The sequence below is a fragment of the Xiphias gladius genome, chromosome 8 (assembly GCF_016859285.1).
Source record: "Xiphias gladius isolate SHS-SW01 ecotype Sanya breed wild chromosome 8, ASM1685928v1, whole genome shotgun sequence".
NCBI classification, from domain to species: domain Eukaryota; kingdom Metazoa; phylum Chordata; class Actinopteri; order Istiophoriformes; family Xiphiidae; genus Xiphias; species Xiphias gladius.
Window position 1 is genome coordinate 4414847 of NC_053407.1, and position 23235 is coordinate 4438081.

The following is a 23235-nucleotide window of genomic DNA, read 5'->3' on the forward strand; positions in this document are numbered from 1 at the left end:
AATTTGGTGTGCCACTACAAAGGGTCTGAATACTTATTTAAATAAAAGATTTCAGTTTTTGATTTTTAATAAATTTGCAAAAGACTGATGGTTAAAATGGCAATTTTATCCATTTAAAATTAAATCTAAAGTGTTCAAAAAGTGAAGGGGTCTGAACACTTCTTGAAGCCACTGTATATGTTTAGCTTTCAATTTACCATATTTTTCATACTTGAACCACAACAGAATAATGGTTTCACCAGCACTTGACTGGAAGCTGTTAAACTTATTTTATCAGGGATTATTTAAAATTGTAAAATATTATTTCCTGTTTTTCATTCTTCCATGCATTATATTGCAAAATGTGTAAATAAATTAAAGTGGTCACATGGTCTTGCTGCAGCAACCAAATTCTTTGGGCAATAAAAAGATTACATTGCATAAAGACACAAGACATAATCACAATCTATGCAACTTTAATCATGATTACATAAAGCTTTGTGGAGCAATGGCCCATTTCATGTTGGGTAACAGGAATGTTTTAACTGCCTATTGCAGTTTTTCATTTTAACTCCAGAGCAAATAAATTACTTTAAGGAACAATTGCGTTTTTTCATAGCCCACACTTTTCGATTAAAAGACCACAATGGAAGAATTTCCACATACTGGAATCATAGTTTCCATGTTCCATCGTCTAGTTGTTTTACAGACATAAACTACGGGAAAAATGAATGGAACTTGGCCAAAAAACATTTAAAAATGGTCAAAATGTAAATCTGCCACTAAGAGACATCTTTTGTACAACGTATTTATGTTGATAATCACTGTGAAGGGTACATTTTTTAATACAAGTAACATTTTTAGGCAAGTCATTATTCATGGCCCAAGATGCATAAAGGAATGCAGTTACACTAGTCTCTTCTTGAGGAACTCAACCAGGAGGTGATGAGGGAAACCAAAATCCATCTGAATCACCACAAAGCCCTGCAGCATGGAGAAAGAGAAAGATAAAAGTATTGTGACTATAGAAATACATGAGGCACATTTAACAAAAAGAGAAAAAGTCAAAGAGAACACTCACGTCCTGAGGAAGCACTTCGGGATTGAAGATATCAAATAAGTTGGTTCCCTGTTTGTCCAACAGTCTGGTTAGCTCAGTCTCAAGAACTGGAATACACATCACAATCGATTACAGAAGACAACATAAGCATTTGGTTTTACTTCTTTTTCAAAACAGGAATTAAATGAAACAGAATGAAACATGTAGTTATAACAGATTCTACTTGTATTTCCTGAAGCTACATTTTGACACTGCTATAAGATGATACCAAATTCCAAGTGTTTTCAGGCAGAGTAAGCAATGCTGCTAACCATTATTTGTCACGCTTATGTTACGCAACATCACAACTACTACTACTGCTAAAATAAAGCAATTTTACAAATTTAACCACTGAATTTCTAACAGACAAGAACAATTGAAAGATACTGTTGGAAAAACTATATTGTTGAAATACTTTAGGAGAAAATGTTATTCACGGTAGAATCAGCTGCAGGCATTTGTTGTAAAGCAGTCCTGCAAGTCTAGCTACTCTGTAAAATGGTAAATATTGTACAATGAGGTGTAGTTGCCTGTTAAAGCTAAATCCTCTTGGGAATTGTTTTGGTGGTTTCTCTGTTTCTTACCAGACAACACTTTGGGAATGCCTATCTTCTCCACAGCCTCTCTTATAAACTCCAGTTGCACCTCATCTTGCATCTAAAAAAAGAGGGAGAGTTGAATGAACAAGTCCAATCAAACATTTAAACATACTCTTCACGTGTGTTCCCACGATCAGAATCATTTTAGCAGGGGAAAAAAACAATTTTAATCAGATTAGAAAAAAAAAGACTTGTTTTCTTACAAAACCTTTGTGTTTTCTTTCTGATATCAGGAAAATAATCACATATACACTCATGAGCACTTTATTGGGAACCCAGTTTTTCATAACGTGGTTGTTGGAAAGATTCCTTTGAGATTCTTGTCCGTGTTGACATGATTGCATCAAATAATTTCTGCAGATTTGTCATGTGCACATTTATGTCTCCCAATGTACCACATCCCAAAGGTTTTCTATTAGATTAAGATCTGGTGACAGGTAAGGCCATTGAAGTACACTAAACTCATTGCCATGTTATTTAAACCAGTTTGTGATGACTTTTGCTTTGTGACATGGTGCATTATCATGCTAGAATTAGCCACAGTTGTGGTGTGCAGAAAAAGTGGGTTATCTGTCTTTCGACAGCTCGAACCAGTCTGGACATTCTCTTCTGTCCTCTCTCACTAACAAGGCATTTACATCCACAGAACTCATCTGAGCATTTTTTTTGTTTTTCACACAATTCTGAGTAAACTCTAGAGACTGTTTTGCCTGAATATCCCAGGAGATCAGCAGTTTCAGAAATACTCAAACCAGTCCATCTGGCACTAACAATCATGCCAAGGTCAGAGTCACTGGGATCACATTTTTTCCCCCCATTCGGGTGCTTTGATGTGAACATCAACTGAAGCTCATGACCTCTAACTGCATGACTGTATGCACTGCGCTACTGCCAAATGACAGACTGATTGGATAATAGCATGAATAAGTAGATTTACAGGTGTTCCTAATAAATTGCTCAAAGATCCAAAGTGAATGTATAACAATGTGTGCCATAATTAACTGAAATTGCTACATATAACAGACACATAGCTACTCATTAAATGAGGTTATGGTCAACCTCAATTTGTGCCATTTTTGTGCCTGATTTAAGTTTTCTGGACTGTTAACAATTTTGAAGATAGTGCTTTTATTTTTGAAGGATTTGGGCCTGAATCCTGATGGATTTATTCATTTTCCTGTCAAACTTCTCAAATGATTTCCTGTGCCATTTTGGGGCACTGCACAAAATCATCTATTGCAGTATAATTTAAGTATAGTATTTTTCAAAGTAAGAAAATTGTGTGTGAGATCGAATGAAAAAACAGTCTTACCTGTTGATTTTGTAAGGGCAGCTTAGCTTGCAATACAAAGATCCTAGAAAGGAAGGAGGATTACTGTCACACTGTGTTTTGCTAGCAGTGGTACTGAAGACTAAGGACCTCACAATACTGACTACTATGCCCAGACTGACCAACAATACATGTGCAAGTAAGTTTTTAAGCTTTTAAGTGTGCTGCAGCTAATTATTAAATTAGCTATCTAACCTGTAAACCACCTTTAGTGGTGGATGGTTGTTTGGTCAGCCTTGTCTGTTAAATTAGATGAGAAGTTAAGAAAGGTAATGTGGGTTGTTCAAAGTATGTGGCTCTTTTTGTGTTGTTTAGCAGGCTGCTGTCTAGCTGTTCAGGTGTTAGTATGCTTCAAATTAAGTGCTTGTTGGGCAGTCGAACAGCGTCTGAAAACCTCTCGCCCCAAGCCTTTCCTATGTTGGAATTGGAAGGGCTGTATCCAACAATATTTGTAACTTTCTGAAACCAACAATCATGCCCACTTCACAATTAGATTGACCAAGGTGTGTAGAGGTGACAAAGTAGCAGTATTTGAAATTCTCCTTCAACATTTTTTTCTTTTGGCATTTTGCCTTAATTTGACAGCTGTCAATCTAGAGAGAGACAGGAAACAAGGGCAGAGAAAGTAGGGTGTGACATTCAAAAAGGTCCCTCCAGCTGGGAACTGAATTGTGGATGTTGTAGTTAAGTGGTATGCACTTTAACCATTAGGCCATCAGATATCCCATGCTCTCTTTCCTCATTCTTCACACAACTGCCTCTGTCATTTTCATGTGTCACTTTTCAAAGGTTGCCTCAGTATATCACTTCTCTTCTCAAATTTAAAAACACTGCTCACCAAACGAGACCTCAGGCCTGTTTAACTCTAATTACCTGTCTGGTAAGTACTGTGGCTGTCACTGCTTCTGTATGTGCTTTTGTAATGTCTGGCTTTGCTCTTTGTATGTTTTGTCCTTTAGTTTTCCTGGTTATTCTTTACTCAGTCTCTCTTGCAAAAGACATCTTGATCTCGATGATACTACCTGATTTAAGGTGGAGTAAGCGATTCTGGAGAAAGACTATTGATATTTATGCTCAACAGCGAAACTAAAACACCCGTCCTGAGGGGAGGTATAATGTACCCCTACCTGCCAAATTCAAAGACACGTGGGACTACTGGGACAAATCTGGATGGGCTGCTGCATCAGTGGGCCAGTGGACTGTCAAGTGGTCCGCCACATCGTAGGCTGGTGGACCATCAAAACATCCATAAAGTTTTTAAAGTTTTTACCAACTTCGTCAGTCTTTTTACCAGCTCTCTCTGTGTGCCCGTCATTCAGGGCGAAGGCTGGTCCTACCGGATAAATCCAGGGCTGAATTTCTTTCCCAGTCTGACTGTGCAGTCTCCACCGTTGGAAAGACTCACCGATGTTAACCCAGCTTTTCGCCTTTGCCTGATCATAGCACTTCTTTTTCAATTTTTGTTCTTCTGACCATCTCCTCTTTGGCCGTCCCTATAACTCTAACTATTTATACATATTTTCCTACAGTGACCTGCCATAACCTGCAGTTAGGTGATGCTCACATTATCCTCCTCCTTTATTCTACTTAGATGCTACTGGAAACAAGTACTCTGGAACTTACAGAATTGTTAATTACCTATGGACCTGAAATGTTGCTATGTTGATTATGTTGTTTTTTATGTTTTGAAAAATAATTAAAAAGAGTTTTTTTTAAAAAGTGTATTGAATTATAATTGCGTACTCCACCTTTAAATAAAGGTTATATAAAAGTGTACAACCAAATGCGACACTATGAATGCCTTTGGGGAAAGACTACCCAAAAGTGCATTCTGTTATCCCCATTTGAACATTTTGTCCCTCTCTGTTAATGCAGGTTTTTCACCCCACCTTCGAGTGTGGCCATTCAGAACAACTATAAACACGTCGCTGTTAGACATGCTCAGATTATACACTGTATGAACTAGTTTGTTTTGAGCATGCTGACACTCTCAGTGTGACCTGAAATAAGTATGGAAGCAACTTCTCCATCTATGATCAGCTTTTTGACTGATTAATTAAGGGTGCTTGTGATTAAGAGGGTGCTGTCAGGAAAACCAAAAAAATATATTAGTCCTCTCTGGGTATGTATGCTGAATTTAATTTCAGATGGACTTCAAAAATAATGATACACATGTGGCAGCCAGCAGGTTGTTCAAAGCTCAGCAAGTCTTGTAAAAATCAACAAGAAAGGTCTTACTCTGATGGATTACCCTGCAGGAAGAGTTTCTTGTCAGCATAGGAAGCTGTGACATTCATGGCCACATCCTACACATGAAAAACAAAAAAGCATCACTCATACACGCTGAAGCCATCACATGGACTGTACAGTATGACAAAGACAATGTAGTCAAAGTCACATTTATCAAATATATGTTCATTTTTTAAAAACTTAAAAAAAAGTCTCAGGCAACAATCACTGCCTCCACCAGCTGGATCATAGGTTATAGATGGTAAAGCATTCGAAGCAGACTACTTAACACAGTATCTACCTTTCAAAGCAGATAGTTGTTATGTTGCACTGATTTTCAATATGGGGTGTGCTTCTTAATCCGTCTTAGTATTTTTAAAAAAAGTTGTTGATTCTGCAGTGTTCATGTAATTCAGACCAACAACAAACAACAACAAAAAATTCATTTAGTTGATGCTAATGCAAAACATAAAATTATTATTTTACTGAATTATTTCTTATCCCAAGCCTTATTTGTGAAATTGAATTAATTTGGCGCCTTTAAAAGTTTGTGTAAAACATTGCTTCTAATTTGACAATGTGTTTTTTTACAGCTGGAGATGTGAATAAATACTGTAGAGGATGATGCGTTGGAAGTAGGCGGACAGAAGAGGGTTAATGTCAAAGCTTAAGGCCTGGTTAAATTATGATTAATGCTTCATCCAGAGCATAGCTACATTCACCTCTTCCTGCTACAAACAGGTTAGTGTAGTCATTGAATATCATTGTCAGTTCCAGTAATTAAAACTATAGTAGTTACTGATAAATAAGCATTTCACTGTGTGATACTGAGCCCATGTCAAATAGTGAAAGCTGTCTTTCACCAATGTAGACTTGTAGAGTTGCATTCTAAATCTTAATGGACAAAAAGTCATGTTGAATATCATCTTAAAAACCAGTGGTTCTTGTCCGACGTACCCCCACATTCCTATCAGATGAGATCAAGGCACCCTTCACAGTAATAACAGTCCAAAAATGCTCCAAATGTGATAATGTCAATTGACTTTGAAGTGGCTGTCAAGTAGCACTATTAGCCGAAATTGACTGAAAGTCAGTTTCATGGCCAGGTGTGGCATGTTCCTGTTGTTATTTCATGACAAATTAAGCAGACAAACGGTCTTGAATTGATTCCAAGTGTCTAATTGCATTTGGTAGCTGTTCATGGGAACTCTCAATATGCGGTCCAAAGGGGTTTTGATCCAACTGAAGGAGACCATCATTGAGCTAGAGAAACAAAACAAACCTATCAGACAGATGGCAGAAACTTTAGGAGTGGCCAAATCAACAATTTGGTACTTTTTGGTACTTTTTTAAAAAGAAGAAATGCACTGATGAGCTCAGCAACACCAAAAGGCCTGGAAGACCACAGAAGACAACTTAAGTGGATGATCGCAGAATTATTTCCTTGGTGAAGAAAAACCCCTTCACAACATCTACCCAGGTCAACAACACTCTTGAGGAGGTGGGCGTATTATTAAGTTTACAATCAAAAACCGCCCTCATGAATGTAAATACAGAGTGTTTACCACAGCGTGAAAACCACTGGTAACACTCAAGAACAGAAAGGCCAGACTGTGCTAGAAAGCCTCTAAAAAAGCTTGCCCAGCTCTGGAACAAGATTCTTTGGACAGATGAAACCAAGTTTAACTTGTACTAGAAAGAAGAGAAGAGTATGGAGAAGGAATGGAACGCCTCATGATCCAAAGCATACCCCATCATCTGTCAAACACGGTGGAGGCAGTGGTATGGCATGGGCATGTATGGCTGTCAATGGAACTGGGTCACTGGTGTTTATTGAGAATGTGACTGCTGATAGAAGTAGCTGGAAGAATTCAGAAATGTACAGGGCTATACTATCTGTTTAGATTAAGCCAAATGCTGCAAAACGGATGTTGCTTCAAAGCACAGATGGATAATGACCAAAAACATACTGTGAAAGCATCCCAATAGCTTCTCAAGGCAAAGAAATGGCATATTCTTTAAGGGCCAAGTCAGTCACCTGACCTCCACCCAATTGAACATGCTTTTCACTTACTGAAGACAAAACTGAAGGCAGAAAGACCCACAAACAGCAGCAACTGAAGGCAGCTGCAGTAAAGGCCTGGCTAAAAAGGGAGGAAACTCAGCATTTGGTGATGTCCATTGGTTCCAGACTTCTGGCAGTCATTGAATTCAATGTGTTTTTATTCAACAATTAAAAATAATCCTTATATTTATAATTATATTGGTTTTTCCAATTACTTTCGAGCCTCTGTAAATGAGGGACTATTTATAAAACTGGCTGCAATTCCTAAATGGTTAATGCGATATTTTTGTTAAACACCTTGAATTTAAGAGGTGAAAGTCTACAATTAAATCACATCTTGATGGCTTTGTTTCAAAATCATTTGTGGTGGTGTAGAGGAAAAATTACAAAAATTGTGTCAGTGTTGATATACTTGTGTACCTACTGAATCAAAACAGGGCAGCACTCAACCCATCAAATTTTTTCTTCCTTAACTCTACCAGATAATTGAAAATGTTCTGTCACAGAGTGGCAAAATACCGTTTGAAAGATGAGCGTTGGTGTGCCTTGACTCCCACAGTTGAGCTTCCCGGAGGCCTGCACCCAGACAGTTGTACCAGAGGTGGAGGTGTTTAGGTACGGAACAGTAGAACTCCACACTCTTAGCTCTGGAGCACCTGATTCCAACAGACACTGAAGACACAAACACAAAATAATATGTCTCACAGCAAAGCTGTATATGTTTGTACTTGGGAGTGTGCAGGGATGAGGAGGTTTTCATTACCTTTCTAATAAATTCAGGCATGGCACTGGAGAGATTTGTCTTGAAAATTTCCTTAAATCAAATTCATCATATAATGTAAGACCCAACAAGAGATTAGACAGCAACAATTTAACTCTAAACATCTGTGCGCATTTGCCACTAGTTAGGAAAGATGTACAGGCACATAGCATATTTTATAAAAAGAATACCAGTCAGGTTCCAATACTATCCAATCAGTAAGTACCATCAATGTCAATTCTATCAATAAGATACCACATCCATGTGTGATGTTAACATCAAACATAAACATGTACCCTGTCTGGATGTTTTACAGGCCATGTTGAAAGTGATGTACTTACAGTGAGCTCTGCTCCAGAGATTTTGAGTTGCAAGCGGCCATCTTTGTGGGCAGCAGTAAGCATGGAGTTAAAGACTTGGTCTGGGGTTAAAACAAAAGGTACTGCCAAATAAACATTTAATTTACATTTTAACCCTCTATATCACAATGAGAGAAAATAATTTTGATAACTGAGACACTACTAGCCTGCTACTAAGGAGCTGGTGCTCTTTGGCTAAAATAGTGGAGTAGAGTGACGTTACTTATTTCTTACTGAATTCATATTTTAGGTTTCATGGTTGTTGTTGTTTTTTTTTTTTAATTCCATATATTATTTTAAATGTTTTACATGGCATAATGTGCAGAAATTCAGAGACAAAAAAGAAGAATTTGAATAATGCTCTGAAACAACATGGTGGACTTTTTTTTTGGAAAATCCAGTTTCTACTTTATTTTACTACACTAATTCTCACGGAATGCCATCTTAAAAGTTGCTGTCTAAACAATATTATTGACTACAATAATCTTACTGAAGACAGGAACATCAATATTGGATAATGCTGCAAATCCTGGAACTGCATTCATCGACAATGTTTGTAATGTTCTCACTTTCTAAATGTATCTGCACATGACATTTATATTATGGTTAATGCCACGGACAAACTGTGGTAATAGCAAATAAACGATGGATAATGCTAGGCAACAAAAAACACTAGTTAGATTTACTGAAAGATTGTGGTAATGGTTAATAACAGTTCAAATGTTAATTGCAGGATTGTCACGGGATACATGATAGTCCAACTCTCTACACACCCATCCACCACCTTGACTTTTCCACCTCATTACATAAAGACACACTACTTCCTGCAATGGCATGGGGCATAAATCATGAGGTGCAGAACCGTCTACTCTAGATGTAATTCTAGGATACCAGACTAGACTACGTAGATACTATATCAGAATCTAAATGGCAAGAGATCATTTTAATGTAGTTAATTGTAGTCTGTTTTTCATTGTTATTGAAAACTCACCTAGAATTGGAACATGCCATATAATAAAATATTTCATAGTACGAAAAAAAGTGTTAACTCATGCTCAGGCTTGTAAAATAACAGTTTTATTTCGGAAGACAAAATAAGTCTCTAAAAATACTGTATAAATCCCATTAAAATCATCTCAAACTTTAACTTTCAGTGTTTGTGTTAAGATTTAATGTTTAAATATGTAAAGTAATGTTAAAAACATGTAGAAGTACATTTAATGATTCAGCTTTTGTAGAATGAATTACTGTACAAACCTTAAATGAAATACAACATTTAATATTTAAACTACTGTACTAATTAATAGTAGAAAAGTTTCTTCAAAATCTCATACAATACAAGCTTTAAGATTTATGTAAAATATCCTCAACTGAAAAACATACTGAAGAAATACAAAATAAATACATGATACATCTGTAACATTTTCAGATGTAAATTTACAATATTAACCAATTATTCACAAACACCTCTTCAGAGCTTAAAAAGTCCTCAAAAGTAGGCTTTCCTTTTTTTTTAAAAACATTTCTTTAAACGAGCTTAAACAAACCTCCTTTTGACAGTCTGTACCTATATTTGCCATTATGAGACATTCTGGCAATGTGAACACAGAGTACTGTCAGCTTTGAGAGTGGTAGTTATTAAATGTTTACCAATTCAAACATACACCAAATACATGTCTTAGCACTCCCATCAGAAAAATGGGAAAGAAGGAAGACATGGATTGACACCAATGGACACTTTTCACAGATGTATCATATCAAGGTAAACACAGATGTAGCTAAAAAAAAAAAAAAGCCAACAGGTACACCAAAATCAAACCAACCATCTAACAACTTTATTAACTGCAGTTGCATTTACCCTGTTAAGACATGTCTGAGGGTCATCAGGGTCTGTCCCTCAATGTTCTCTCGAAAATTAAATAAAGGATTGATCATGATGATGATGATGATGATGATATGTATTTAAAAAGTGTTTATTCCCCCAGAGCAGAAGGAAGACAAAAGTAAAAGTTACTTAGTTTTTCTATCACCAGTGGGGGAGATGTCTTAAAAATGTACTTTGAATGAGTTCATTAAAGTACTTGAGAGATTATACATAATACAACTACATATAATAATCACAATTGTAAGGTTTAGAAATAGTGGTTAAATAGTGGTTGGGTGCCTGTTTTCTCCCCTAAACTTTGTTCCAAAACTTGATCTAAAAATAAAAACATGTGTTTTATCGTTAGCATTTATCAGTGTTGGAAAATGGAATGTAAAAAGTACTCAGAAAGAAACACGCAGCTGCAAATAAATAACAGGTTTGGGCAAAATATAACATCTCTCTAATAACTCTCCAAGACAAGCACAAGCTGTATCATATATTTATGTGTAATTAAAGGAAAAATGTGTAAAACAAACAAAGTTCATTTTTTATGACATGAATACTCACTGCCTCTGAAGATCTTGTGGCAGGAGACTTTTCGTTTCCAAAACGTCTGGATCAGGAGGGGAAAACATACATGCAGACAAAAATCAATATTAACTATTGGCTTACCGGCAGAGACACGGGCATACAAGCTATACGACAAAATAGTATGTGCATTGAAAACATGGACAAAGTGGGCGATGCGTTACGAGGGGAACGATGCGTAGAATTACAGGCTGGCTGGCCAAAACAGTTCAGACGAAGTGTTAGCTGAGCGGCAGATATCTAGTCTTCTACAGAGTCCAAGGAGTGTCTCCTGGTCCTCTCTGTCTAAAGAGTGTACATTTTTCTCAGTCACTTTACTCATTCCAAAGCTCCTTTACTTCTCATGCCGAGTTCGTTTGAGTTTTAAACTAGCTGACAACATTAACACATTCTAGCAACTCAGCAACATTAGCTGCTACTACATTGAAATATGTGCTAATATCACTAGCGTTAATCGCGATTAGAATCTCACTTTAACACACTACATTTTGATGAAGCAGATCAAAAATACACACACAGAGGTATTTACCTTCTGCAGGTTGCAATATTTCCCTTAACCGTTGGTAAAACTGTTAATGGGCACGATTACGCTTCAGCAACTTTTACAACTTTCAAAGGGCTCCTCTGTTTTCCCTCTCACTATTCCGTGGCTTCACTCTACGTGGTTGCCTTTACATCCTGCCCCTGTATCTTTGGACGACGCGTTGGTAACAACCAGTACAATTGACAAAAATGTCAACATGAACAATCTCAAACCCTCTGGGATTAGGTTGTGAGCTAACCACGCTACTCTTATGACTACTCTAAACAAACTAGTTTAAGGAACTCTAACAGTGACAATGGTTTGTGTATCCGCCTATTGCATTATTTAATCCACTATGAACTGTATTAAACACGCAAATTAACTGATTTTAATGCAATACCTTAAACATTTAAGATAAAAATTAAAAAAAATAATTTATTAATCTCTATTTGTGTACATATGTATTTGTCTAAAATGAAATATTTTTAGACGGGGCTACATAAATTAAAGACATGAACACAAAACATAACGCTAGTTAGGTTGTTACAGAAAATAACAGGGGAAATGTTTTCTTACCTGATTTCGCCACTGTTTTTGCAGGATATACATTTTCATTGACCAAACAGACTCCGTCCTCTGTGTCCATATTCCAGTTTTTTGTTGTCCGTCGACATCCCAAAAATATATTTCGCTCAAGATTTGGCGGGTAATCCAGGTAATAATCCAGGCAAAAGCCATTACTATTGGACCAACCGAGTGGCAGTATGTATGCCCAGCAAGAGCGCACCAGCTCAGACACCCACTTTTCAAATTTGATCGACAGTCTGATTAATCAGTCATGCTCAAAGCAATACGGCAAAGCAGCCAACAGCAATCTTTTCATCGTGGTAACATAACATCTGTAGGAAAAATGACCTGTTTTAAAGGAAGGAAAGAAATGTATTTTGTATTTAGTTTTATTTGTAGGCTGTTATATTTCTAAACTGGTCAAATGGTGTTTTAATTGCAGTGTTTGAATAAAAATTTAATTATTTATGGTAACGTTTTATTAATACCTCTAGGCTTACACACACACACACACACACACACACACACACACACACACACACACACACACAGTACAGTACCTACCCTATATGTATTTTCACACTTAGTAAGTTTTTAAGGCCAGACAATGTTTGGTCATTCCATCATTCCATACCTATGTATGTGGGATGTACTGCGGTTGTTATGGATTGAATTTAATGTTACTGGCTGTTTTGTTGGGCCTATAACACCCTACATTTTCACCCTTGCAGTCACAAATTAACATTTTAGCAACCACCAAGGAACAGAAATCACAGTAGTATTAGTATTACTATACTTATGCAGTGTTTTTTTTTTATAGTAGTAGTATTATAGTATATATAATTTTTCTGAAAAAAAATTTAAATAAATATCATTTTTTCATTATTGGCATATAATTAAGTTGGGTTGTTAATTTACAGATGATAATTGTAATTTTACAGAGTTTTGTATACAATTTTTTTTTAACAGAAAACTACTGTATAAATGTAGTTATTTTCTGTAAAATTAGGATTTTTTACAATGTTCCTTTACTTTACCTTTCTCTTCCAATGTACATACAACTCTAAATTTCAAAAGAAAATGCAATACCAATTGCTAACCTGACACCCAAAAGTAGAGCATCCTGTCTTCAGTCAGCTGACAGGGATGGAAAACGGAGTCACTGATAGCAGTGGAAGTGTTGTTGTAGTTTGTCACCCCCTGGAAGATTTATAAAAAAGAAAAGAAAAAGTAAAGGGATAAACGGAGAGGCAACATGGGTCTTACATCTAAAACAAAGAGATTCTTATCTACCTATACACTGCAATGTGAACTATGAAACTTTGAACACTGCAATTGCCTGAATCCCTTTTGGTTTGAACTGGTATCCAGATATGATACATACGGGACTGAACAAAAGTTCAAACAATGTTTGGTGTCAAAATGTCAACATGGATAAAAAGCATAGCTCTTCCAATGTAGTTCTCTAAAAAGGGTATAGGGTCGCTAGCAACAAGGTATGTAAGAGCGAAACATCTTTTTCTCTGTACGCTGAATGCAAGTGATAGCCGGTAGTGTTGTATTTTCCAGTTTGACCTAATGATGACACTGTTGTCTCATTGTTTATATGAGTAAATACAGGCATGATGTTGAAGATAGCTGTTTATAATAGCTTATTGTCACCTTAACATTATGGTGAGACACCTTGGTGTCAGGTATAGTACAGAGCAGCATTTCCTTTGGTACCAAAGACAGCAACTCTGGAAATTAAGATTTACTTAGGACCACTGATGAGGAATTAGTTTCTTTGCAATTCATGAATGACATCACTTTAAACAACAGAACTGGAGCATGAAGATGACGAAGCTAGCTCAGATGACATGCGCTCTGAATGGGACAACAGTCAAGATACATTCATGTAGCAGTCCCAAGAAAAGTCAGGACTGATGAGGGAATCTCATATTGTTGCCTCAACTGCCTTGACCTTGTAGCTATAAGTGAGTAAATATTACTGGCCAGATTTCCAATTTGGGAATCCAGCAGATATCACAAAAATTCAATCTCCTGGATTTTTTTTGGCATTTAGCTGATGTGGCCATGGCGGGAGAAAAGGAAATAGGTGCCATGACTTCCAAAAGCAGGTGGATGCTCTACAAGTCTTTGGTTTGCCCAGAAACAGAACTTCTTCAGCTGAGGAACTCCTACAAAAATGCTGTCCATTTGTGCCTGCAAAACAATGGAGCAGTGTGCACTTTGTGCAATAACTATGAGAAAGTGACTATGATTAGTGATTACTGTGCTAACTAATTTGGGTTTTTTAGGTGCCAGTCTATGAGAAATTCAAGCAGCCTAGGTGTAAAATAAGACAGTATAAACATTTACAGTCTGTGCCGTACAAATATTAATGAATTGCAAAAAACACATTTTTCTGACATTTATGATTAATTGTAAAATTTCGTAATTGACGAAAATGTATTTTTCTGCATGTTTGTTATTGTTACGTATGCTTACAAACCATATGATCTTAAAAAGTACCACATTGCTAATGACCCGAGTAAGGATGTAAAGAATGTTTGAAAAAACACCTATGCAGTTAAGGGTCAATCATGACTGAAGTCTTTTGTTAGTCTTAACCAAATAGCTTTAATTGCCTTATCATGTCTGATGATTGACAAATCTCTTCATGATTAAAGATAATTGCTTTTAACATAATTTGAAGAGGATATGATTGTGTATTTTACTGTATTTCACACAGGTATTATTCACCTTGTGATATGATTCTATGTAGTTAGCAGTGATGACAGGAGCAGCAGTTACGCCAATATCCACACTGATGTCTCCATCACTGAGAAACTCCTCTGGAAACACACACACATACTTGTCTTACATTCAATGTGAGGACACTTGTTGACTTAAATGCATTCCCTAGCCCCTAACCCTAAACTCAACTGATAGCATGTATTTTACCCTTCATACGTGTTACATGAAGGGAAGACAGGAGTTCATAAGTTCATCAGGCTCTCATTTTTGAACATCCTTATCTCAGCTCTGGTTGGAGAAAGAATGTAAGGATGATATGGGTTAACAACAGAGATTTTAGGAAACCTGTCTAGTACAAACTATATTAAGTCTAGGATGGTATTCAGTATCTGTACATGATTCAACTTTGAAGACAAATGAAGAAACAGCTGATGCTCTCTTACTGTATGTAAGGCAGCTGCATCCTTTGTCAAATTGTCATTCTCTGCTTTAAACTTGGAAGAGATTGTTTGTGGCCATCTGACTCTTCCTTCAACTAATACATCATCCCTAAGTTCCATAATTACACCTTAACTATCACAAATAACTGCCTAACCTCAACCATTACACTATCCCTAACATAACCCTAATTCTAACGTGAACCCAAAACCAAGTCTTAAACCTAAAACATTCCTTTGAAGTTGTGAGGACTGGGCCAAAATGTCCTCACACAATGCCAAAATGTCCTCACAATGATGGTTTTAAACAAAAATTTGTCCGCGCAACCGTAGAAAGACAGAAAGACAGACAGACAGACACACACACAATAATTTTCAGTGACATTCCAGATAAAATTTGAACTGTAATGCAAATCAGGTCAATATTTATTTAATTAATGGATTCGCACAAATGGGCAAATGTATGGACACAGATAACCAAAGGAATGTGCTTTCTAAAAGATTTAATGACATGACCACACTCTGTCTCTCTATCTTTCTCAAACAGACACATACACATGTGCACTCACCTGCTGTGCCTTGTATGAAGTCAGCCAGTATATTTGCCGCTTTGTTGATCTCCTTGCAAATCTGCAGTTGAGAACAGACTCATCATTGTTGCAGTGTTATCATTATCTTGACTAAAACGACATGAATATGCTTTCTGTTTATTGTGATTTAGTTGAACATTTACTCTTAATACCAGGCTGAAAAGTGATGAGTCAAAGGTTAGATGTGTTTCTCTTGACCTCACCTGCCCCTTGATGAGCAGTTTGATGGTGAAGGTGATGAAGTCAGTGAAGAGCTTCTTCAGCCAGTTTGGTCTGACCAACAACAGCAAACACACATTAACAGGGCCAGACACTGTGATTATGTAATGAGGGTTCTTCTTTTCTGCTGTTGACAGTCCATCAGGGTTCAGGATTTCGTATTTTGCAACTTACTCTCTGTCTCCCTGCAGATGCAGATGGAGCTTGTGAAAGTTCAGATAACAGTCTGATGTGTCTGCTGCTACTTTCCCTTCACCACAGTCTGACAGAGGAGGCAGACAGAAATAAGAAAAATAACAGAGAGCAGATATGAGTACATTTAAGGTTAGATAAAAAATAGTTGGTATCTATCTATATTATTCAGTGGAAATGATGGGGGGTATGTCCAGATGTGAGAAGATTTGAGCTGATAAACACGTGAAACAACTATCACCATGCGAAACACCCATCGCATTCAGATATTACTGTGCGCTTAGACCAGCCCCACTTATGAAACTTAACATACACCTCAGATTATTCAGTGCTTGAACTGGAACAAAAAAAGATTTCATTACTCTGAACCAGCAGCTGTAATGCGTGATTACTGTGTTGGTCACCAAATAATATAAAAAGTAAAGGCATTTTGTATTCAACACCCTACTTGGAAAAATTGCAGATAAAGGTGTTTGTTGACTTTTAAATGCAGCTGCTTTACAGTAATGATACAGTCCCAATAAATCTGAAATCACTTCTTATTTCTCATTCTTTTGAACTTCATTCTCCATTTCAACAAGCACATTTTAGCACTATTTACATTTTTGTAAAGTTTTTTGCTAGTGTTCACCAGGGACGATGGTATGCAATATAAAGTACAGGAACATGTTAACAAAAATCAGTCGTGCCTGTACTAGTGAGTAATCACCCAATTCAAGCATTGTTTTGACTGCAGTTTCTCTCAAAGCTCAATTCCTATGTACACATACAAAATAAGGTACTTACAAAGTTTGGGGTTGATTCTAAAATCAATCTGGGACTCAATCTCAAAGTCAATTGAGTGTGCAGCGCTGACACTAGAGGAAAAACAAAAAGAAATACAAATGGCAAATACATACTAGGCAATTTGGCATCAGCTCTGGGGAAATTGTCCTGGTACAAAGTAGGTCGTGCATGATACACTTGCTCTAAGTACACAAGATAGGAAGTGTATTTAGAATTAACAATAGCTACCATTGCAGAAAGTGCCACCTACAGAAACTCAAGCTCAATTGACAGGAAATCCACAGCAAGGGGTTATACTGTTGCTTTCACTGTTTGACTGACATGTAATCTATAAGAAATACAATGTCTGAGCACAACTGCAATCACCCTTAAGCACTTTTAGCGCCAACTGAGGAATTTGTAAAATACAACTTGACACATTATTTAAAAGTGAGACTATGTCACTTTTTCTGAAGAGCAAGTAACTGTTACAAAATTATGAATATATAAATTATATAAATACTAAATCATAATGTACAAGTAGCACCAATAGAGAAGAGTAATAAAGTCAGCAAACTAGCTTAATCATGTCAGTTACTTAGCAATATCATTTGAATTTTGCTAACATTAGCTAAAATCAACCACCATAAGCTAGCATGATGTAGCAGAAAAACCTCTAAGAGTAGTGAACTTAGCAACAGTGTGTTTTATTACTTATGAATTTAACTTGAAAGGTTGTGTTACTGTATTTGTTCCTTTAAATTTTACATAGTCTCACATTGTGTTTTGAATGGTAGCAAGAACGCCTACTGAGGAAATAAAACAGCCTTGCTTAATGGAAATCCATTCTATGGTGTAATATGAATCTTTCATGAGGGACAACAATCTAAGTCCATCAGTCAAGAGTGATTTATATAACTGGAATGGTAAAGGTCTGGCCACACCAGCATTTAAACAGGGAAACTTTGCTGCCAAATCAATTCAAGGAAAGGAATCAATGAAATTAGTAGAATCACTCTAAACTCTCTTAAACTTTGGTGAACTTTTGAACCCCCGATCTGCACAAATGACCAACAACAAACCATCTTCAAATTGCTGAACTTTGAGGGAACAGAAAGTGCAATGGAAGAACCTGTCATAGGATATTAGCTGTGTTGCACCATCAACTTTTATTTAACCTCCTCTGTAGGAGTATAAACAGATCCACAAAAGAGGAATGGTTTGCAAAAAGTTAGGAGGAAGGAGTTGATTGTACAAGTTTTTTGTACCAAATTATTTCATTCTCTCTTTTTGAGTAAACAGTCTGAACGTATTGTCCCTTTAGTGACAGAGGTAACAAGTTTTCTACCTGGCACTTAGCAAGCAGTTATCAAGTTTGCAAGTTGGATAGCTTTTTTACCTCTTCAAGCTCTTTATTGAATGAAATAATATACAGTCCTGAAAACAAAATGAAAGAGGGGAGTAATCTGCACAGTACAGAAATTCTAACTGACTAGTGCTAGCACGTCTCAGCTGCCTAGCATAACTGAGGTTAGCTACAGCATTTCACCCTACTAGCCCCACCAGTAGTCCATATGTCACCAAGCATCTAGAACCACATTTTTTTCAAAAACGCATCAAATTATTTTGCAGTTCCATTTTCTGGTATGACCAGGCCTTAAATAGGATTAATAAGATTAGTATAAACAAGTCATTTTAGACAAGCCATATCATTACCCCGAACCATCCCACACTTTATTTGGTTCAGTGTTAAATATGTCCTTTTTTTGTGATTTTTTGTTTTTGTTTTGTTTTTCTTCCACCATCAGATGTTGAGTATAGGTGTATGGTTTTTAATCATGCGCTTCATGCTTTTCTCTTTTCTATCACTGGGTTTGCTCGGAGAAAAGGTGAATGATGTGATGCGTGATGTTGCTGGTCACACACACTCAGACTCACAGCCAGCTGCCATATCCATACTGGATGGTCCCTCTGAAGTCTGCGGACACATTGCTTATTTCCATGGTGATGCCTTCACCTGTACGCAGCTCAAACTCACTTCGACCAATCGACAGGTTGTGAATCACCAAACTGGGTGTCAATGGAGAAACATTAAATGATTTCATGTGTGTCCATCTGTGGATGTATATATACATGTGTCCACTCACTTGTCCAGGCCATATATGACTCTGCCTATAAAGAGCAGAGATTTATCTCCCTTCACACTTGGGTATTTGGCATTTTGGAATGCTGCCTCAATCACTTTTGTCGTTTTCTCATTCACTGCCAAAAACACAGAAACACAAACATGTGGGCAAAAACACTTAAACACAGGTACAGTCAATGGGAAAACCCAACCCTAAGCAAATGGGTATTCATTGGCGTTTACATATCCAAATAAAAAATTTGACAAAGAAAACAAGATTATCCACTGGAATACAAAACTCTTTTTTTCAAAAAAATAAAATTACACCATCCCGGGTAGACTGTGTAGACAGTGTCTACACTGTACTGTATGTTGTTAGATATTGACACTGACTAAAAGTAGGAGTGTGCTGAATTTTCTCTTGGATGGATGTAAAATATTCCTTCCAAAATACTCCCTAGACTGTAAGTATTTGGACAGTTACACACTTTTTGTTCCTCAGGCTCTGAGCTTTAGCACAAAATTTTTTTAAGTAAAATCATGGATACTATACTAACGGATGCCAAGGCTGAGCTTTAGTTTTAGTAGGTTTACAATAATATAGAGAGAACTTTGTGGGAGACGTAGCCCCTTTAACAAATATTGCCTAAAGTTTAGGGGTTCAAAAGTGATACGCATGAAGTCAAACAAAAAATATTTGCAATGGCTGCCTGAAGTCTTCGACCCATACACATCTCCAGACACTTTTTTTATTCTTCACTGGTGATGCACTCCCAGGCCTTCAGTGGAGTTGCCTTCAGTCCTTGCCTATCGCTCTTTGGCTGCTTTGGCGGTATGTTTAGGATCGTTGTCCTGCTGAGTGATGAAATATTGTCCAATGAGTTTTGATGCATTTGGCTGAATCACAGAATGCTGTAATATACAGGAGCACACATAATGCTCCTGTATACAGTACCTCTGCATCTATCCTGTTGCTTCCGTCAGCAGTGAAATCATCAATAAATGCCAGTGTGCCACTTCCACTGGCAGCTATACATGCCCAATCCATAATAGAACCAGCACCATGTTTGACAGATGAGTTGGCATGCTTTGGGTTATGAGTTGTTCCTTTTTATCTCAACACTTTGCTCTTTCCAACATTTTGATAAAGGTTTTTTTTTTTTCATTGGTCCCTAGACCTTTGTTTTAGAATTCCATAGGTTTCTTTTGGTATAATTTTGGCAAACTGCAGCCATGCCTTTCTGTTCTTGAGGGGGTTTGGGTCTTGTGGTGAACACTCTGAGGATATGGTCATGAAGTCTTCTCTTGATCGTTAACAAGGAAACAATGTATGTAAAATGTAAATTGTATGCCTACATCCTGGAGAGCATGACTTGCATTGCAGTGATAAAGGGGTTTTTCTTCACCGTGCAAATGATTTTCCAGTCATCCAAAAGACTTCTGCTCCTCAGTTTACCAGATGGGTCGTAGTTTTCTTTTGTGAACTTACTTTTTTAAAATATGCCCAACTGTTAATTTTGTATTTTGGCAAACCAACTGTCTTTGATATCTCTGTGATAGATTTTTGCTTTTTAAAAAAAATCTTTTTTGGAGCCTCTTTTTTACTTGAATGGTCACCCCTTTACTCCTCATATTGATGGATAACTCCACCTCAATCTAAATGGCAACTCTCATCTCTCAATCAACACTGAGCCATGTGTGAGCTCTTTTATGCAGTAACTAATGTTGAAACAACACACAGCTGCCCAAGAAACATTTAGTACTCAAGTTTCCAATTACTTTGATACACTTTCAAACCGCAAGTGTACAACAGTGGGCATTGTATCTTACGTACAGACTTTTAATATTGACGTTAACCTACTTAAATTAAAGCTGTGACTTGGCACTTTAATGAAGTATCCATTTTTTTATCTTGAATTGAACACGCTAAGGAAAGAGTCTGAAGAACAAAATATGTATTACTGTAATTTTTGACAGAGGAAGAATGCATTGTTTTTTGAACAAGCATCAGGGAATGTGGGAAATGCGGTTTTGATTTTGAGAATCACTGGCACTACCATTACCACTTGTGTTAAATCCATCATGCAATCCTTTTCACAGCAATTTTTGGCAGGTTATTAAACAAAAGGATGAATGGTTACACTGATTAAGTAGATGAATTAAGTTAGACCTTTGTATAATTACCAAAAATGGGTAAAAATCCCACTCACACACAACAGCAGCAGGGTAGGTGAACCGGCAGACGACTCCGGTAAATCTGTAGGCTGAAACAGAGTCCTGCAGGCAGCAATGGGATGTCTCAAATATAGATAAGAAAAGCAGCAGGAGCAGCAGCAGTGGGAAAACATCACGAGTCATTGTACATTTGGATATTTCAACTCTCTGAGAGTCTGTTGAGGTTTTTAACCTTGTGGACTGTTTGCAGTTCACTGTATCTATCCGTAAGTGTAAGTTTCCCTCTGATGCAACTGACTCACTTCACAGTGGAGTGCTGTTACACAAGTTTAATCAGTTGACTTCTGAGTTCTCTGAAGCAGTATCTTGTTCAATCTCACTTAAATTCCAGACTTTAAAATTCTTTGTTGTGCTCCCTTTCCCATGAGCTTTGGCTGTTCTTGCTGAGAGAACACAACTGTCCACTAACTTTCCTTTTTCACTATTGGGGAGGGCTCAATGTACTGCAACTATCTAGTGGGAAACCCTGTCCTTCATCCAATCAGAGACGGGCAATTTGTGTTATTCACACTTCATGGTAGGACAAACACTGACTCAGATTTGTCTATTGCACAAGGTCACCTTAAAGTAAACTGGTTAAGGTACAAGGTTTTCTATGATGTGAGTGCTAAAAAATCTCAGGAAACTACACAAACTCTAAAATGTTTAACTATTCAGATTGTATACTGAGTACAAACATTTAATGTAAAACAAAAGCCATTTCATTTTTTCAGTATATGGATTGCAGTAAGTAAACTAGTACACAATAAAAAATAACAAGCACAGGACAAGAAGATGCAACAGCACTGATGTAGAAATATGATAGATTTCTATCACTCCAGGTTGTAGGTTTTTTGAAAATACGGGGCAACAGTTATTACCTGTATTACATGCTCCACAAATATGCTTTTAAAATGATCAGAAACACTAAATACATTCACAAATTAAATTTAGCCTACATGCTGGAAATGAGCATGTGTGATGTTTTCTCTCCATAACACATCTAAATTTGTGCTCTAAACTCTCAATGGGTTGAAAGTAACACTACAGTCAGGTCCAACTTTCTCTTAACAAAGATTTTTTCAACAATGGCTTGCTCACAGTGAACCTAGATATAGAAGTCGACAGTAACATGATTCATTGGTGGTGATTCCCTTAGTAGTTAATGAGTCTATTTGTTCTCCTCCAAACCTCCCAGCTGAGTGAGTTTGGTTTGGTCTGAGCTTAAAAAATAGAAGAGATAAAACAGAAGATATTGTATGACACAGAAACAGACTGCAGGTAATAACAAAGGATACATATACACACACATGTATGGCTATATTGTACATTCTCTTAGTACGACCAGAATATTCAAGTCAAACTGAATTTTGATTTGTCCACATTTGTTCGTGTAAGCAAAAACAAACTAAAAAATATTGTAGCTATTGTGCATAATTTTGCTTTTTTCAAAAGAGGCTATAGAGAGCAGAAGGGAAACCTTAACTGGTGGGTTCTTTTCCAGAAATGAGAAAACCTCCACTGACATTTGTATCTAGGCTAATAACTAAAAATCAAGCCATGAAAAAGGCTTTCTGCACAGTATGTTCTATAGCTTGCTTCATATGTTTAGATAAGGACAATGGGTTTTATAAAAACAGTCTAATGTCGTTGTTTATTCAGTATTTATGTTTAAACTGATTTTTAGGCCAGTGTGCGTCACATACTGTAGTAACCCGGCTTGGCCACTACGCCAAAATTGCTTAACCCACCTCCCTTCCCGGGGGATTGGAGTCAGGTAAAGGGACTGTCTTAGATTCAAACATGTCTGTGATAACAGCTAGACTGGGAGAAGCGAATGTTTTTAGACTGCAGAGATTAGAAAGAATTAGAAAAGCAGAATTAGAAAGCAGAAAAAATAACTTTAAAACAGAGTGTTAGTAAGTTATATGTCAAGGATAACTGAGTTCCTATGCTTTAAGTTCCCCTGTTAGCCTGGACGTGACATCA

General features: G+C 36.9%; 1 protein-coding gene across 3 annotated transcripts; it reads right to left on the reverse strand.

Annotated features, from left to right (window-relative positions):
• Window positions 1–438: 438 nt before the first annotated feature.
• LOC120793635 (cholesteryl ester transfer protein, plasma) lies at window positions 439–21677 on the reverse strand. 3 transcript variants are annotated; one of them, XM_040133888.1, is made up of 17 exons: window positions 21510–21677; window positions 21217–21309; window positions 18846–19169; window positions 16929–16999; window positions 16125–16212; window positions 15935–16004; window positions 15711–15771; window positions 14711–14802; window positions 13066–13165; window positions 8403–8482; window positions 8065–8115; window positions 7821–7973; window positions 5246–5313; window positions 2990–3032; window positions 1663–1735; window positions 1061–1146; window positions 439–963 (listed from the first exon to the last, which is right to left on the reverse strand). In XM_040133888.1, exons 3-17 carry the CDS (start codon window positions 19040–19042, stop codon window positions 886–888), a joined length of 1311 nt encoding a protein of 436 aa, XP_039989822.1. In that variant the 5' UTR covers window positions 19043–19169; window positions 21217–21309; window positions 21510–21677; the 3' UTR covers window positions 439–885. The 3 variants fall into 3 exon arrangements, with proteins under 3 accessions (XP_039989822.1, XP_039989821.1, XP_039989820.1); XM_040133887.1 differs by having other exon boundaries at window positions 18846–18944; window positions 19055–19169; window positions 21243–21677; XM_040133886.1 differs by having other exon boundaries at window positions 18846–18977; window positions 19055–19169; window positions 21243–21677.
• Between the last annotated feature and the right edge of the window lie 1558 nt (window positions 21678–23235).

Coding starts and splice junctions, on each gene's coding strand:
- LOC120793635 (XM_040133886.1), bottom strand. CDS start 21,390: ATGACTCGTGATGTTTTCCCACTGCTGCTGCTCCTGCTGCTTTTCTTA. Junction 18,978..19,054: donor GTCATATATGGCCTGGACAA/GTGAGTGGACAC, acceptor ATTGACACCCAG/TTTGGTGATTCACAACCTGT. Junction 964..1,060: donor CCGAAGTGCTTCCTCAGGAC/GTGAGTGTTCTC, acceptor TCCATGCTGCAG/GGCTTTGTGGTGATTCAGAT.